Source organism: Eriocheir sinensis, chromosome 44 (genome assembly GCF_024679095.1).
Source record: "Eriocheir sinensis breed Jianghai 21 chromosome 44, ASM2467909v1, whole genome shotgun sequence".
In the NCBI taxonomy this organism is placed as follows: domain Eukaryota; kingdom Metazoa; phylum Arthropoda; class Malacostraca; order Decapoda; family Varunidae; genus Eriocheir; species Eriocheir sinensis.
The window spans coordinates 3054505-3072950 of NC_066552.1; the positions used below are offsets into that span (position 1 = coordinate 3054505).

Consider the following 18446-nt stretch of genomic DNA (forward strand, 5'->3'; position numbering starts at 1 on the left):
CTCCGTTATTTACAGACTCTTTTCCTTTTGATCGCTTTTAAGTTTGCCATTCAAGTATTTATTCCCATTTTCGTCCGTTTTTCTTTCTTATTCATGTACTTCCTTGATTTATTTTCTCTTCTTTTACGTTATTTATACATTTATTTATCCCTTATTCCTCTGTCTCCATTATTTACAGACACTTTCTTTTTTTTCTTTTGCTCGCTTTTAAGTTTGCCATTCAAGTATTTATTCCCATTTTCTTCCGTCTTTCTTCTTAATTCACGTTTTCCTGACTTTCCACTCTTTAAAATTCCTTTCCTCTTCTTTTCTTCTTTTTTTACATCAGAGGTCAAGGCTCAAGGGCAACAAAAAGAGTACAAAAAAAAGGCCCGCTTCTCGCCGCTCCTAAAAAAGATAAAAGTTAAGAGTAGCCCAAAGAGAACATCACTTAATTATTTTCTCTTTACGTTATTTATACATTCAATTTTATCCCTTATTCCTCTGTCTCCCTTATTTACAGACACTTGCTTTCTTCACTTTCTCCTTCCTCTTCCCTTACTCTCTCTTCCTACATTCTTCATTTATTTATTTATCACTGAAATATTTTGCACTCAGGCATGTTTGCTTTCGTTTTTTCCTTGTTTTTCTGCAGGTCGATCTTGCATTTCCTCGCGATATATCCTCGTCCATACATTTTACATCGCCACATACACACACACACACGCACACTAGTACTACACCGTTATTGAGGAGGTGAGCGTCAAATACTCGCAATGCCAACCTGAAAACGCCTTGAATAATGTATAAGAAGCCTTGGCAAGTTATTCAAGAGCTGCCCGCATAAACTGTTTACATGGGCGAGCGAGTAATGTTGAGTTGCATAACCTTTTGCTTCACTGATATCCATTCAGTCTACACTTACGGAATATCAATGTTACGTAGTGAATATTGTAGGAAAGGTCACGGAGAAAGTTATGCAAGAATGAAGAATGGAAAGAAAAGTAGATCGTAAGAATCAGAATATAAGAAAATAGAAAGGCGAATGGAAAGAAAGAGAGTAAGAAATAAATGAAGAAAAATATGTAAAGAAATATGTAGAAATGAAGAATGAAAAGAAAAGAAGAACGTATAAGAATAAAAATATAAGAAAAAAAGAGAGAAAGGCGAATGGGAAGAAAGAAAAAAGTAAGAGAAAAAGAAAAGAAAGTAATATTGTAAAGGTCACGGAGAAAGTTATGCAAGAATGAAGAATGGAGAGAAAAGAAAGAACGTAAGAATTAGAAGATAAGAAAAAAGAAAGGAGAGGCAAATGGAAAGAATGGGCAAAGAGAAAAAGTAAGAGAAAAGAAGAGAAATATGTAAAGAAATATATACGAATGAAGAATGGAAAGAAAAGAAAGAACGTAAGACACAGAACATAAGAAAAGAAAGAAAGGCGAATAGAAAGAATGGGAAGGAAGAAAAAAGTAAGAGAAAGAAAGAAAAGAAAGTGATATTGTGAAGGTCACCCAGAAAGTTTGTAAGAATGAAAGAATGGAAAGAAAAGACAAAACGGAAGAATCAGAATATAAGAAAAAGGAAGGAAAGGTGATTTTATGACCTTCAACTTCACCTAAACGCGTTCAACCTTCACTGTTCAGGAATATCAATGTTCTGTCGTGAACGATATATGGGTCAACCAGAAAGTTATGTAAGGTTGCCTGCATACACGAGTAATATAAGGAAATAAAGCAATGATTTTGTAACCTTTGACCTCACCTGGCTACATGCATTCAACCTTCACTGTTCAGGAATGCCAATGTTCTGTCGTGAATGATATATAGGTCAACCAGAAAGTTATGTAAGGTTGCCTGCATACACAAGTGATATAAGGAAATAAAGTAATGATTTTATAACCTTTGACCTCGCCTGGCTACATGCATTCAACCTTCACTGTTCAGGAATGCCAATGTTCTGTCGTGAATGATATATAGGTCAACCAGAAAGTTATGTAAGGTTGCCTGCATACACAAGTGATATAAGGAAATAAAGTAATGATTTTATAACCTTTGACCTCACCTGGCTACATGCATTCAACCTTCACTGTTCAGGAATATCAATGTTCTGTCGTGAATGATATATGGGTCAACCAGAAAGTTATGTAAGGTTGCCTGCATACACGAGTGATATAAGGAAATACAGCAATGATTTTATAACCTTTGACCTCACCTGGCTACATCCATTCAATCTTCACACAATGTAACGCCGTGCAATATGTAAAGGTCACCCGGAAAGGTTATAAGGTTGCCTGCATACATGGCCAATAGATCATGAAGGAAGTCCTGCTTGTATTTCTTATTTATTCACGTGGGTCACTCTAACTTCTCTGTCTGATGTAATGCGTGAATAATGTACGAGCCACCCTTTGCGTCTCAGTGGTACAATGGTTAGCGTCCCGGACTACGAATCTTAGAGCTTTGGTTCGAATCCAGCTGTCCATCACGCATTCAAACTATACTTACGGATTATCAATGTAAGCTGTCACCCAGAAAGTTACGTAAGAATGAAAGAATGGAAATAAAATAAAAAGAACGTAAGGATCCTTCTCCCATACGGACTGGTCAATAAATGAGGTACCTGGGAACACCTGGGGAAGGCAAACTGTGCTATCCCGGGTCAATGGGTCAAAGAAATTAAAGAATGTATTAATCAGACTATAAGAAAAGAAAGCAAGGCGAATGGAAAGAATGGGAAAAGAGAAAAAGTAAGAAAGAAAAGAAAAAAATGGAAAGAAAAACAATTAGAACGTATAAAACATCAAAATATAAGAAAAAGAGGGAAAGGCGAATGGAAGAATGGGAAAAGAGAAAAAGTAAGAGAAAGAGTAATATTGTAAAGCTCACCCAGAAAGTTATGTAAGAATGCTAAAAAAGTCAACGGTACGGAGATGAACACCGCCGCCACGAGCAGTTCTTTTTTTCTTTCATTCTTTCCGTGATCTACTGCCTTTTTCTTGGCTTTTCCTGGTTTTCCACACTCGTATATTATCTATTTTTTTGTTTTGTTACACAGGAAGAAAATACGCCTTTCCAACGGCTCCCAATTTTACCTTATATATCTCAGTATCCACAAAACAAACATTGCAGACAATCATACATGCACTAAGACCTAAAAAAGTAAAGAATTATTAAGGAAACACAACTACAGCAAGCAACAGAGTAACAAAACATCCCCCAGACTTCTCATCATCCTCAAAATAAACATTAGCAAACATCCATCCTTACTGACCTTATTTCACCCTTCCCACGTCATCCCCGGGGCTTCCTCAACTCCTGGGGTCACGGTCTCGCCACACACCTCCCACGGGGCAGCTAAGACCGGGGGAACCTTGGAGTTTACAGAAATTTAGAATACTTGCTTCGTCCACCGTCTGCTTCGAGGGTTTGTTATTGTTGCTCAGAGGGAAACGAGCCTCGGAGTAACTTCTATATGGGGTAACTTTCTATAAGATCCTTAGTTGTATAATTACTCTGTACTGCCTGGAAGTTGGGATGGCATGTTCCTCCCTTCTCCTTTGTTGTTTACTTGCAACAATAAACAATCAATCAATATTAGTGATTCATAAGTACCTTCTTTAAGTAACTTTTTCAATGAGTAACTTTTTTGTGATTTTCTCTTATGAGTTGACTTTTTGTAAATTTCTTTAATGAGTAACTATAATACGACTAAGCTTTTTTCATTAGTAATTCATGAGTACCTTCTGTGAATAACTTTGGATCAGTAACTTTTTCAATGAGTAACTTTTTGTGATTTTCTTTTATGAGTTATAACTTCTTTTTGTGATTTTCTTTTATGAGTTATAACTTCTTTTTGTAATTTTCTTTTATGAGTAACCATATATGAATAACTTTCTTTTCACTAGTTATTCTTAAGTACCTTCTTTGAGTAACTTTGGGTCAGTAACTTTTTCAATGAGTAACTTTATTGTGATTTTCCTTTATGAGTTAACTTCTTTTTGTAATTTTATTTTATGAGTAACTAAAATGTGAATAACTTTCTTTTTAGGTTAGGCCAAAATCATCACCAAATTATTTAAAGAAACACATAAATACCGAAGGAACAGGAAGATACTCAATGACAATGGGTGGGTTATAGAGAACAATATGAGAGAGGCTGTAAAGGAGAATGGGCAAATTATATACAGAAAAATATGAGAGAAACTGTAAAAGAGAATGGGTAACTTATATATAAAGAGAAAAAATATTATACAACAGAAGATACTAAAGAACAATGGCCAAACTTAACTTATCAAGGCATCCCAAATCACACACCCGAAACTTCATCATCTATTATTTTTATTCAATGGCTACGGTGGTTCATATACTTCCCTGTTATGATACAAAAATGACAAAGCAACATCCTCGTCTAGTCGTATATTTACACACACATCATCATCTCTCTCGGCGGATGTCTCGTTCACCTACAATTTTTAACTCTGCACTGTCGCCAATCCAAAATAAACGCTATAGTAGTCTCGTCAAATCTTCACATATACTTTCATATGGATAATAATTTGTCTATATATAATCACATCTTATTTTCGTCTAATATATTTAATTGTACATATGATTAGTCTAGGCAATGAGCTAGGGGTGTTCTGTAAATGCAGTAGCTATGGGAAATGCCTATGATTTGCACTGGTTTTTGGGACAAGCCTCAAACCTCCACAGAGAGAAAGATACGAACTAAAATATCAACACATCGACTTAGGTTTAGTGTAAGAAGCTTGTGTGTTATTCGCTATCACGGGGCGGTACAAAAATATCGTGTCGGTATTACTTTTTTACCTTCCAACGGAGTCTCGCGGAACTTAACATAAGCCTTGCCACAAACACAGGTAATGAGGATATGAGAGAAATTATATACATAGGTAGTTGGTTAATAAATGCTGAGTGGGTAACAAAGGTAATGAATGGTATACTAAAAGGTGTTTCCTCGTCAATTGTCACCACCAAGAATATTTTTAAAGACACAAAGATTAAAAAAAGTTAAAGTTGGTTCTCCAGTTCATAAATACCTTTCCAATTTGCACTCAAGGACAAATTCAAAACAAAAAACAGCAACAAAAATAGGTACACTAAAAAGTTGCAAAGAAAACTCGTAAAAAAAAGTTGCTCAGAGAAGTTACACAAAATGAGGAATAAAAGAAAATTAAGAAAATTTAACCCGGTAGCAGCGATGGGGCAAATTTGTGACTTTACCGTGTACCAGCGCCAGGCCAAATTTTTGCCATGATATAAACCCCCCAAAATAGATGATGCATAAACTGATCACAAATGCGTTGATATATATTATGAAATGGTTTGCGTGAGTGATGTTTTTTTCTCATTTTTCTCGCTGAGAGGGGCCTTTAAGAAACATGATCCCCGCAGCTACCGGGTTAACAAACAAACTCTACCTGGGACACACTTCACCTGCACCAATTAACAAAACTCAACCTCAAATTCACTGCACTTTCAACAATTCAGAGGAAACACCTTCACTAAAAACCCAACCCTCAGAATGTAGAGACAGGCGCGGGTGTCTACTCTCCACTCTTTCACCCGCACGTTTGGGCAGCGAGTGTGATGGGTGGGGTCGCTGCCTCACCCGGGACTAGTCTTAAGGCTGGCGGGTGAGCGGGTGAGCTGTGCGTTGACTGGTAACATGACTGACTTGGGTGACTCTGGCAAAATGCGTTACTCGGGCTGCATTTTCCTCGCTAGACTCTCAAAGGACTAAGGGCTACTTATAATGAGTTTCAAGGGGGTTCTGGGCATTGAATAAGGGATCCACTCCATAGTATTTCACCTCACAAGACCCATTACGCTATATGGCAGTTCTTAGAGCCATAAACACACCCCCTTCGCTGGTCTAATGCCTGCTTGTAAGGGGATATTTGAAGCACTGATCAGGCTAACCACTCCCTAATATTTCACCTCACAAGACCCATTACGCTATACGGCAGTTCTTCGTGCCATAAACACACCCCCTTCGCTGGTCTAATGCCTGCTTGTAAGGGGATATTTGAAGCACTGATCAGGCTAACCACTCCCTAATATTTCACCTCACAAGACCCATTACGCTATACGGCAGTTCTCAGAGCCATAAACACACCCCCTTCGCTGGTCTAATGCCTGCTTGAAAGGGGATATTTGAAGCACTGATCAGGCTAACCACTCCCTAATATTTCACCTCACAAGACCCATTACGCTATATGGCAGTTCTTAGTACCACAAACAAACCCACTTCACTAGACTAATGCCTGATTGTATGGGGCTATTTGAAGCACTGATTAGGTTATCCACTCCATCATTTCTCACCCCATAGCAACCTTTACACTATTATATTTCACCTCACAAGACCCATTACGCTATACAGTAGTTCTCGGCGCCACAAACAAACCCATTTCGCTAGTCTAATGCCTGGTTGTATGGGGCTATTTGAAGCATTGATCAGGCTAACCACTTCGTAATTTCTCACCCCATTGCAACCTTGACACTAATACACACTTCTTGAGGCCTAACACACTCCTTTTCCACTACACTATCACCTGTTTGTAAGGGGAGACTAATTCAGGTATTAAACAAGCTATCCAATCCATACTATCTCCCCTACAAGACCCATCACACTAATATGCAGAAATTTCTCAAACCTCTTCAACCCCAGACACATTCTCTCATACAATTCTTTACAAGACATTCCTCCGAGAAACAAACCCTCCTGGTCATCATTGCCAGAGCACCAAAATAAAACTAAACCTATGTAAACCAACTAAGACGAGATTGCCTGACACACTCCCTCCGAGGACGCGAGTGACACGAGCAAAGAGATAAGAGTTTCTGTGGGGTTTTTGCCGTCCCTGGAATTTTGTGGAGTGTCATGAGCTGCATTGGCTGCCTCAGGACACTCCTGGGACCGAGTGGGTGGTGGAGACGCAGCGCCGGCCCACAGCGGGACAGCAGCGCGGGGGTTATGTGCGGTGACACCACAGCCACGGCCAAATGAATGTCTTTAACTGCTGTTTTAACTCTTCTAAAAAATAGGGTACAAGGAGAAAGGTAATATCACTATGCTGTTGTGCTTTTTTGTTCAGTGAAAGTAACGTGAGTGGGAATAAGTTGTGAGAAGGTGGAGCCGTGATCGGTGTTTGGAAGCAAGAATGTGGGGTTAGGTAGTGAAGATGAGATTCATGATTCCTGTCAATATAGTTTACAAGAACAAAGTGAAAGACATCAGTGTAGGACCTTTAAACAGTTTCTCACATGGCCGAATAATCCCAACAGCAATTTAATATCAATGTTTGGCTGCCGGCAGTGGCCTCAGCGCACGTCACCGCCACGCTGGCAATGAGCAGAGCTGGGCTGGCCCGGGCCGGGCCGTGCAAGGCTTGGCCAGGATGCCTCCACAGAGGGGCATCCGTGGCTGCCCGCCTTGGCCCGAGAGGAGCAGAGTCTCCCGTGCCTAACGGTGGTCAACACAGCGGACTTATGTTACGGTAGTGGAAGTGCACAAAAAGTGGTATCCAGTAGTGCTCTAAACACAGCACTCAAGCGCCAACTAGTGTAAAAAAATGTCTAAAGGCAATATTATTCAATAGCACTTGGGATGACTAGGATATAGAACCCATAGTACAGACTGTTGTGTGCAGGATATATATATATATATATATATATATATATATATATATATATATATATATATATATATATATATATATATATATATATAAGAAACACAAACACATATATATATATATATATATATATATATATATATCCTACACAAACACATATATATCTATATATGCATATAGGTGTATATATCTTATTTGTGAACTTGACATGCATTTCAAAGGTACGACGTAAGCAAACCTTGTGAATGAATCTGCTTGACACACTACACAGGGCGCACCGGCCAGCAGGAAGGTGCACTTGATCGGCAGGCAGTCAGTCAAGTCAGTGAGACAGACAGTCAGTCAATGTGTCAGTGAGTCAGCTTATCACCATGGCTGGTCAGTCACTGTGTCCTCCACTCTGCCTGGCTGGGGTACACGGACACACACACACACACACACACATCACTGCCCTGCCTCAGGACCATTCACACACACACACACGCGCCACACTCTGGCACTCTAAAAGGACAGCAGTACACATGTGGCTCACACCTCAAAAAACAATGTGATGATTTTTTTACAATTACTCGGAAATCTGTCATTTGGGTTTATACGTTTGCATTACAAAACTATACATGAACAATAACAGTAATGAGTCTTAAGTAGTTCAAAGTGTGGTAATAAAAAATATTCAAAAACACACGGAATCACACATCACAGAGGTTTTATAAATACATCTCTTGCGTATGAATAAACAACATTGAAACAAATATTGATCCAGGAGGAAAAAAAAAAAAAAAAAAAAAAGAGAAAAGTGAGGGAAGAAAAAATAGCAAGAGGAGATATAGGAAAAGATAAAAACACTGGGATGAAAATGAAAACTAGAAAAGAAAAGAAAAAATAGCAAAATAAAAACAAAAAAAGAAAACACGAGGATGCAGCTAAAAACAAGAAAGAGAGAGAGAAAAAAAGAAGCCACATAAAACAACAAAACAGGAAGGGGAGAAAACAATACTAGAGAAATGCTGAATAAGACAAACATGAAAACAATGATTCACACACAAGCAACAAAAACATGAGGAAAAAAAAGAAAAAAAGAAAACAGAGAAAAACAGGAAATACAAACCAACCTTAACCATCCCTCCAAACACCCATCCACCTATACCATACACACACACACACACACACACACACACTAAAGAGAGTCACCAGAGTCAGTCCAGTAGTCGCAAGCACGTACAAACAGACAAACAGAGAGGGGGGAGGTGGCAAGGGAGGGAGGTAAGGCTTAAACAGGTGTCTCACTGGCTAACCTGAAGCATTGTCTTGTTCTGAAGGCTGTTGTGTGATGCTGAGGAAGAGGAGGAGGAGGAGAAAATGAGGTGATGGAGAGAGGTTGAAATGGCAGATGAGGAAAAGGTAGAGATAGGATTTAGAGGAGGATGAGGAAGATTTAAAGTCCAATAAATGGTGTGAGGCAGAGAAAGAGGATGAAGAGGAGGTGAAGGAAAACAATATAATGGACAGTGTGATACAGAGGAGATGATGGTACGTGAGTGAAGAGACGATCATGCAATGAGAGACGTGTAATGCCACGTCCACACAGTCGAGCACTGTCTGGCGGGCACTGCCCGCTGAGCATATTTCTCCCGCTTTTTAACAGTGTTACCAGATGGAGCAATTCCCGGCAGGCTCCACGCTATCGGGCAGTGCCCAGCGAGCCTTGCCCTCACCGGGCAAGGCCTGTGGACTTTCCCCATGGTGTTGTCCACAGGGCTGAGCTGCTGGTTCAACTGGTTGGCGGGTAGTTGGCAGTAACCAGGGGTTGTGAGCGGGCTGTTTGTAGTGCAGTACAATCACCATGGTGCGCGCCATACGTCAAAAGAAGATTGCACTCTATGCAATCATAATTGGTGCCTGCATAAAAAAGAAACTGAAGAGATCACGGAAAAGTGTATGGTGCAGGGAGTGGTTGCAAAAAGGAGGGGTTTTGGGTAGTTTTGTGACTGTCTTGCGTGAACTACTGGATGAAAAATAGATTCTTTTTGTCAGTTACATGACGATGGACATCAACACCTTTTATACACTTCTGGCGAAAGTGGAACCTTACAGAAAGAGGCAGGATACATATATGAGGCAAACATTGCACCTGCAGCACGTCTGGAGGCAACTCTCACATTTCTGGCTGGTGGGCGTTCGTACACGGCCCTCCAATATAGCACGAGGATATCTAAGCAGAGTTTATCTGCCATCATACCAGAAACTTGCAAAGTTATATATGAAGTTCTGAAGGATGATTACATGAAGGTGAGATAATATGTACTGAGCCCCCGCACGTTGTGCGTCCAGCAGTGTCATCGCTCCATAACGATATCAAAACTGTGGCCACTGCCCTGTATGAGCTGCGGGCACGGGCAATTCGATGCTTTGCTGGCTAAATGTACCCGCTGACAGCCTAAGCCCTCGTGCCCACTGGGCAGTGCTTGACCGTGTGGGCGTGGCATAAGAGATGAAAAAAGGCATCAAAGATGGATGCAGACAAGTCAGGGGATGAGTGAACTAGTGGATGATGGAGACGACTGATGAGGTTATGGGTGTGTAAGGCCAGTGCAGTGTTTGTCCTCATGTGGATGCTTCCACTTAATGCCTCCATGTTCTTTAAGCGTGATGCATTACGTTAGTGAGGCTTCATGTGAAATAACAATTCTAATATATATGAAGAATAAATTTCGACTATTATATCTTCCAACATAAAAACTTGAATTTCATTAGTATTTTTTTCTGCAACAAATAATAGAACTTAGCCTCTCTATCTTGAATTGCAGCCCAAGACTTATGTATCCTTGAAACCTATATACAAACCTTGGTCTGTGTCCCACCTATGACTTTTGTGGCACAGAGAGCATTGAAAGAGGACAAGGAAATGCACTGTACTCTTGACTGAATGGAAACAACAGGCTGAAGCAAATATGATGAGATGAAGACTGTCCTTACACACACACACACACACACACACACACACGTACACTCGCACACGCACACATGTACACTTGCACACACAAATGGTGATATGTCAACCCTTATGGCATGTTGCGGAAGGGGAATGAAAGGGAAGGAGGAGGAGGAAGAGAGGAGAAAAAGGGAAGGGGCAGCAGAGTTCACACAAGTACCCTGCTAACAAGAACTCGTCTAAGTCCCCCATGCAATCATACCACAGGGAGGCGGCAGATAGATATAGAAAACGGGGGGGAGGGGTGATTCGAGGCCCGACCACCCCGTTTGCACACAGTACGTATATATACCGAGTTTCATCTGTTTATATCAATCATTTTTTTTAGGTACGTTTTTTTATACATGTTACGAGTGGATATAAAAGTGATGAAGCATATACAGTGACTGACCCGTGTTGCAATGTGTGTGATGTGATAGACGCAAATGGGAATTAATACACAGTGGTTATCCGTACGCTGAGAGGGAGAGAGGGGGGTCGAGGGGAGATAGGGAGGGGGAGAAAAGGCTAAAGATGAAGGATGCTGAGAGAGAGGGACATGGAGGGAAGGAAAGAAGAAAGAAAGGAAAAATATAAATGATGGAAGTGAAGGAGTGAACAGAAGAGAGAGAGAGAGAGAAGGAGGAGGAGGGTAAAGATGGTGAGGAAATGGAAGGGAAGGAAAGAAGAAGGAAAGGCAAAAGATAAAGGATAGAAGGGAAGGAGAGTGAACAGAAGAGAGAAAGAAGAAGGAGGAGGGGAAAGATGAAGAGGAAATGGAAGGGAAATTAAAAAGGGAAGGAAAAACAGAGAGAAAGGGCAACAAAGAAACAGAGGAGGAGTTGAAAAAGAGGGAGAGAGAGAGAGAAAAGATGAAACAGAAGGGAAGGAAAAAGAAAGAAAGGAAAGGGCAATGAAGAAACAGAGAGGAGTTAATAAAAAAGGGAGATAGAAAAGGAGATTAAAGAGAGGGAATAGAGAAAGAGAGCAGAAAATGAGAACAGAAGGAAAGTTAGAGAGTGGAAAAGATAGAGAGGGAGGATGAGAGAGACTGAGAGGAAGAAACCAGTAAACAAAGAGAGATAGAGAGAGAAAAAAAGATAGGAAAAGGGACCATGAGAGACAGCTAGACATCAGAATACAAAGAGATATACAGAGAGGAGAAAAAGATACAGAATAAGAGAAAACCAGACAGGAAGATATACACAATTTAAGGGGGAGCTAAAGAGAGAAGGAGAAAAAGATACAAGAGAAAACCAGACAGCAAGATATACACAATTTAAGGGGGAGCTAAAGAGAGAAAAAAGATACAAGAAAACAGACAGGAAGATATACACAATTTAAGGGGGAGCTAAAGAGAGAAGGAGAAAAAGATACAAGAGAAAACCAGACAGCAAGATATACACAATTTAAGGGGGAGCTAAAGAGAGAAGGAGAAAAAGATACAAGAGAAAACCAGACAGCAAGATATACACAATTTAAGGGGGAGCTAAAGAGAGAAGGAGAAAAAGATACAAGAAAACCAGACAGCAAGATATACACAATTTAAGGGGAGCTAAAGAGAGAAGGAGAAAAAGATACAAGAGAAAACCAGACAGCAAGATATACACAATTTAAGGGGGAGCTAAAGAGAGAAGGAGAAAAAGATACAAGAGAAAACCAGACAGCAAGATATACACAATTTAAGGGGGGGCTAAACAGGAGTAGTTACCAATTCTACAAGACGACAGCACCTCAACAGACAAGGCTGGTGACCCCTGGAGGACCGGCGTTGGTGCTCGGCAAGGCTACCTCTGATGGCGGCCGGGGAAGGTAGTGGCGGCGGCGGAGGCGGCTTCATGTGGCGGCTAACGGGTATTGTACTTGATTCACCCCCCCCAGGAAAGTGAATTGCCTGATGCCGCGATTTTTTTTCCTTTCTTCGTCATCAAAAATACTTCTTAAAACACAACAGCGACTCGACCGGTTTTACTATTTACAGAGTGGAGAGTCGTGTGATGCTAGAGGCTATACGCAACTTAGTCTCCATATACATATAATGCTTTTTTTTGTATGTATGTATAGATATATATATATAAATATGTACACTCATGTATGTATGTATGTATGTATGTATGACGTATCGCTGCCTCTAGTATATGGGAATTAGCATGAGAATGAGTGACTATATGCATGAGTGTGTGTCTGTGTGTGTGTGTGTGTGTGTGTGTGTGTGTGTGTGTGTGTGTTTCTTAGCTGTCGTATACAGGATTTAAGAGTTAAGTTTCATGTTATCCTGTTCTGTGTGTGTGTGTGTGTACACGTGTGTGCGCATGTGCGTGTGTGTAAGTAATGAGCAGGTGCACACGTAGTAGTAGTAGTAGCAGTAGTAATAAAAAATTGTGTAAAAAAAAAAAAAAAAAAAAAAAAAAGCCATGTGGTGGTGGTGGTGGTGGTACATGAAACAAACAAACATATGGACAAACGAACAAACAGATGCTGAAGCGCGGAGACACGAATCAGTAAAAAAAATATATAAAAAAAACACGACCGATGGACTAACAGATTCCTCAAGGGCCGCGTGACCGTCGGAAAGCCGAGTTGCACATCTCACTGACCGGCCAAAGGGGGAGGAGGGGGCAGGTGTGGGGGTGTGGGGGGCCCGACGTCAGCGCCCCGCAGCCCTGGGGGGAGGGGACGAGGCTGCCCCACTCCGTCAGTCCGGCCGCAGTATGTCTTTCTTGGGTATGACCTCGATGACCAAGACCTGCGGAGGGAGAGGGGTGAGTGAGGGTGGGGGGTGGGAGGAGGAGGGAAGGGAGGAGAATGACCTAACCTAACCTAACCTAACAAAACCCAAAACAGTTACTATAGGTCTTGACTCAGAAAATTCACATATGCTTCCTTACTACTGAGACTTTCTATACAACAAAGTGAGGTCATTCTTTGTTATTTTGTGTCATAAACTGTTGCCTATGATGTGTTTGATATTACCCCAAACTTAAGCTAACCTAACAAAACCACAAAGTTACCATACGTCTTGACTCGGAAAAATCATCTATTCTTCCTTACTAAATGAGACTTTCTATATAACACAGTGAAGGCTTTCTTTGTTAATTTATGCTATAGGTGTCTGGATATCATGCGTTTGAAAGTTCCTCAAACTTAACCTAACCTATTGGAAATACAATTTTTGTTGCTTAAAACCTTTTGATAAATAGTTATATTGAACAAAATTGGTTAGTTTATTAATACAAATACACAATTCCCAAAAATTCCAAGAAACTTTCACACCCTTTGCAATCCTATGCTTGACATTACCCCAAAAAGCTAAAATAGATCTATGACTGAAAATTGCCAGCCATCAGGATTTCTGGAGTACTGGACGCCAGTTTTGCTGTATTTGGAAGTGGTCTCTTAAAGGTTTAGTATGAGCGCTACCAGTCTGAGGGCAGGAGTACAGAGTGGTGTTCGTCGAGGCTACTTACATACTCCATGAGGGAAGAGTTATCACATCTCTGTCTGGTCAGTCTCCAGTGAAGGCCAAGCTTGTGGTATAGGTTGGTGTTTTCTGCCTCTAAAGTCTTCTCGATGGCATTTCTCGTCTGGAAGGAAATATAGTTTTTGCAGACCATGGTACAGTGTGATATGTATCCACTCAACATTAACCCGGTAGCAGCGGGGATCATGTTTCTTAATTGTCCCTCTAAGCAAGAAAAATTAGAAAAAATCATCACTCACACAAACCATTTCATAATATATATCAAAGCATTTGTGATCAGTTTATGTATGATCTATTTTCGGGGGTTTATATCATGGCACAAATTTGGCCCGTTGCTGGTACACGATAAAGCCACAAATTTGGCCCGTCGCTGCTACCGGGTTAAAGAATGAGCTAAGGACACGCCACACCCCTGTCTAAACGAAAGCCCCAAACAAACTTCTAGAGCACAGTATTCCCTTCAAACAAAAAAATAACGACTACCGGTACATATCATCATTTCAAACTTACAAAACAGTGACTATACCCTTACAATCAAGACCAAAATTAGTGAGACAGTGAACTCACCCATTAGAACAGACTCCACCACATCTCTATACACAAAGTGGAATTAAAGATACAAACTATATGCAAGATAATTTCCATAGTATTCATAGCGTTTTTTTTTGTATGCATAACCCACCCGTTTACTGAGGCAGATGACGGGCCAGAGGGAGCAGCCACAGGTACACAGGCAGAAGCAGCAGCCACAGAGCAGCCAGCGGGCGGACACGGGCAGCGTCTTCCTCAGCACAGTGTTGACGCGCCCCACCGAGCCTGTGAACTCCTCCGGGGCTAATCTTCCTGTCAGGGCACTTGGGAAATCACGGCAGAAGCGATTACTGAGCCCGAATCTGAAAGGGAAGAGTGTGTGATTGTCAGGGAGTAGGTAATCTGAAGGGGAGAAGCATGTCTTTTTTTTTTTTTACAGCAAGGGAGGCAGTTCAAGGGGAAAAAAAATAAACCCAGCTATAAAAAGGCCCACTAGACACTGCTCGGATAAAAGAAAACAACAAGCCGCCAGAGGAGAGGTCAATTTCGGATTATAAGTATGACTGTCAGGGAGTAAGTAATTTGAAGGGAGAAGCATATATCAGGTCAGGGAGTAAGTAAGGGTCTTCTTGGTGTTTCGTCAGGTTATAATTGTTTTGCTAGTGTGTGCGAGGGTTAGCAAGTCACAATGTTTCTCCCTCTAACCACTAACACCAAGCCCTCCTACACTCATCAACTACTTGCCGAGTAACAACACTTATTGCTTGTTATCAGGCCATTTGTCTTGCTTAGTTTCACAATACTTCTCTTGTCCCGACTTGCTAAGCCACATATTCTCAGGCGACTTATTTCCTTTTACCGTAGTGTTCCCTGCTATAACACAGGTCAAGGCTGTTAGAACTGTATGTGTGTAGGACAATAATCATCATGGTAGACATCAAGAATACTTCACTTTGCTGGGGTGTCAAAGGAGGCAGACCATCACCCCCTAGGAAGGTTAAATATATATTTGCCTTTCTTTCAGTAATCCCAAAGCACACTCTCCTACATGGGACTTCACCCCTTAAGCCTTTCTCAGGGTAACTAAACCAAGTTGATATACCATTTCTAGGGGGAGGGGCATCCCACACAACCCTCCAGCAAATCAAAGTATTCTTAACGATTTTCATGGAGGTTGTTGCCTAAAACACATCAAAAGACAATGGAAATACCTAGACTGAGCAATGTACTGTTTCCATGCTTGCCTTTAGTGATAGTTTAAGAGGCATAGGAGTCAGCGCTCATGAAGGGTGCCTCTCCTCTGGGCCATATTACAAGTCGAATCTGAGAAGTCTTGGGTCCCTACAGAGTTATTTATCCTGAAACTGCATGGACACAAAACTTCTTGGATTTGACTTGTAATAAAACCCTCTGTCTCATAGTCTGATAAGTTAGGCAGTCATATCTATTTTTTAAAGTGCAAAGGTGACTTATCAAAACACCAAACTACCAACCTACCTAAGGAAACATACCCTCTACCCACGGCTACCCCAAACAAGAGGCAAGGAGTCAGTGCTCATAAATGGTGCCTCTCCTCAGTCTCATAACAATCAGTCATCAGAGTCAGTGTTCATAAAGGGTGCTTCTTCTCTGTCTCATAGTCTCATAACAGTTAGTCAGTCATATCTATTTTTAAAAGTGCAAAAGTGACTAATTAATGCACCAAACTACTTCAGGAAACATACCCTGCCCCACCTATGGCCAAGGGATGCGCATGGCTACCCCAAAAACGAGGCATATGAGTCAGTGCTCATAAAGGGTGCCTCTTCTCAGTCTCATAACAGTTGTTTTATAATAGGCTTATCCTAATCCTCGGCTAACAAGGATGAACCTGAAGCACGTCCACGAGTCAAATAATCCATCAGGTGCAAACTCATTATGGGGGAGCAACGGGCCTGGGGGAAGTGTGTGAAGGCTTTAGAAGATTATATTAACCAAATGACACACACGGACGCCTCCTACAGACGCGCCTTTGTTCTCAGGTCAGCCTGAAACACATCCACGAGTAACACAATCCATCAGGTGCAAACTCTTTATGGAGGAGCAATGGGCCTGGGGGAAGTGTGTGAAGGCTTTAGAAGATTATATTAACCAAATGACACACATGGACAAGCCCATGATCGCCTCCTACGGACACATAAGAACATAGGGAGACTGCAAGAGGCCTAATGGCCCACACAGGGCAGCTCCAGATTCCCCCTCACTACCACCAGTCATCCTTGTCCATGTAGCTATCCAGTCTACTCTTAATTCAAGCTATCGTCCCTGCACTCACTATGTGATTACTGAGTCTATTCCATTCCCCCACCACCCTATTACTAAACCAATGCTTGCCTATTTCCCTCCTAAATCTATACTTTTCTAATTTAAATCCATTACTGCGAGTTCTATCCTGCTGACTAATTCGCAGTACTTTACTTATATTGTCTTTGTTGTAACCCTTGACCCATTTGAATACTTCTATCAGATCTCCCCGCACTCTTCCTCTTTCTAGTGAATGTAAGTTGAGATGTTTCAGCCTATCTTGATATGGGAGGTTCCTCAGCCCCTGAATCACCTTTGTTCCAGGATTTCAGGTGCAAACTCTTTAAGGAGGAGCAACAGGCCTGGGGGAAGTGTTAAGATATTTTAGAAGATTATATTAACCAAAGGACACACACGGACAGGGACACGGACACCTCCTACGGACACGCCTTTGTTCCCGGAAGCACCCGCCGATACCAAGGCCAGGCGCGGACATCCCTCCCCTGCCATACCCTGTCTACCACACATCCCAAAACACCCAAAAAAACGATAAATAATTAATAAACATCCTAAATTAACCTCCCTGTGGCGTCCTAATGTCCCCATGCTCTGTTAATAAGGCCGAGGGGGGAAAAAGGGCTGAGGTTTTTGTGGTTATTTTAGTGTTTTTAGGGCGTTTTCAGGCTTGTCCTTACACGGTGATGTTGCCCGCGCCTCGGATGATGACGGGCTCGGGCATCTGCGTGTAGGACTCCAGGGACGAGGAGGCGTTGTCGTCCTCATCCCGCTCGATGGTGTGGATGGCATCGAAGTCTGCCATCTTTGTTTACACTAGGAGGGAGCGACCGCGGGGTTACCTAGTTATGCTCCTTGCTTGGGTCTTATATATGTTTTTAATGGTGTTCTTCTTTGTTACCTGCTTCAATATGTTTTCTTTATGCTGTTCTTTGGTTTATTAGCTGATAAGATATGTACAGTGAAGCAGACAGCGACCGCGGGGTTATCTACTTATTCTCCTCTCTAGGGTCTTATATATGATTTTTTAATAGTGTTCTCATTTGTTGTCTGCTTCAGTATGTTTTTCTTATGGTACTGGCTGGGATCTTAGTTAAGTAGATATGTAGAGTGAAGCAGGGAACGACCGCAGGGTTACCTACGAGACAGCGGGGTTACCTAATTATTCGCATCTCTAGGGTCTAGTACATGTTTTATAATGGTATTCTCCTTTGTAGCCTGCTTCAGTATTGCTTTCCTTATGATGCTATGAGGTTTATTAGTTAAGTAGATGTGAATAGTGAAGAAGGGAGCGACCGCGGGGCTACCTACTTATTCGCCTCTCTTGGGTCTTATATGTGTTTTTAATAGTGTTCTCCCTTGTTATCTGCTTCAATATATATTTTTTTATGCTACTGGTAAGGATATTAGTTAACTAGATGTGTACAGTGAAGCAGAGAGAGACAGCGGGGTTACCTATTTATCCTCTGGTCATGGGTGTAATACATGCTTTATGATATTATTCGCCTCTTCTCTGTACTCCAATACGT

General features: G+C 41.4%; 1 protein-coding gene and 2 long non-coding RNA genes across 3 annotated transcripts in view; all 3 read right to left on the reverse strand.

The window, feature by feature from the left end:
* The window catches only part of LOC126980289 (uncharacterized), an 11752-nt gene extending 8355 nt beyond the window's left edge, over positions 1 to 3397 (reverse strand). Inside the window, exon 1 of the long non-coding RNA XR_007733051.1 lies at positions 3250 to 3397. This is a non-coding gene — a long non-coding RNA (uncharacterized LOC126980289). The remainder of the gene's footprint in view (positions 1 to 3249) is intronic.
* Positions 3398 to 4303: 906 nt separating this feature from the next.
* Positions 4304 to 6467, reverse strand: LOC126980290 (uncharacterized). Its single transcript, XR_007733052.1, has 2 exons — positions 6196 to 6467; positions 4304 to 6067 (listed from the first exon to the last, which is right to left on the reverse strand). It is a non-coding gene; the product is annotated as an uncharacterized LOC126980290 (long non-coding RNA).
* A 6774-nt stretch (positions 6468 to 13241) lies between these two features.
* On the reverse strand, positions 13242 to 17724 carry LOC126980644 (cysteine-rich hydrophobic domain-containing protein 2-like). The gene is made up of 4 exons (XM_050830743.1): positions 17598 to 17724; positions 14771 to 14981; positions 14075 to 14191; positions 13242 to 13353 (listed from the first exon to the last, which is right to left on the reverse strand). The coding sequence occupies exons 1-4, from the start codon at positions 17720 to 17722 to the stop codon at positions 13303 to 13305; spliced, it is 504 nt and encodes a 167-aa protein (XP_050686700.1). The 5' UTR covers positions 17723 to 17724; the 3' UTR covers positions 13242 to 13302.
* Between the last annotated feature and the right edge of the window lie 722 nt (positions 17725 to 18446).

What these genes read in the sequence shown, in the direction of transcription:
- LOC126980644 (XM_050830743.1), bottom strand. Translation starts at nt 17,722, where the DNA reads ATGGCAGACTTCGATGCCATCCACACCATCGAGCGGGATGAGGACGAC. An exon ending in TCATCTGCCTCAGTAAACGG is followed by an intron (nt 14,192 to 14,770) that starts GTGGGTTATGCA and finishes ATTTCCTTCCAG; the next exon opens with ACGAGAAATGCCATCGAGAA. An exon ending in ACTCTTCCCTCATGGAGTAT is followed by an intron (nt 13,354 to 14,074) that starts GTAAGTAGCCTC and finishes CTCCCTCCGCAG; the next exon opens with GTCTTGGTCATCGAGGTCAT.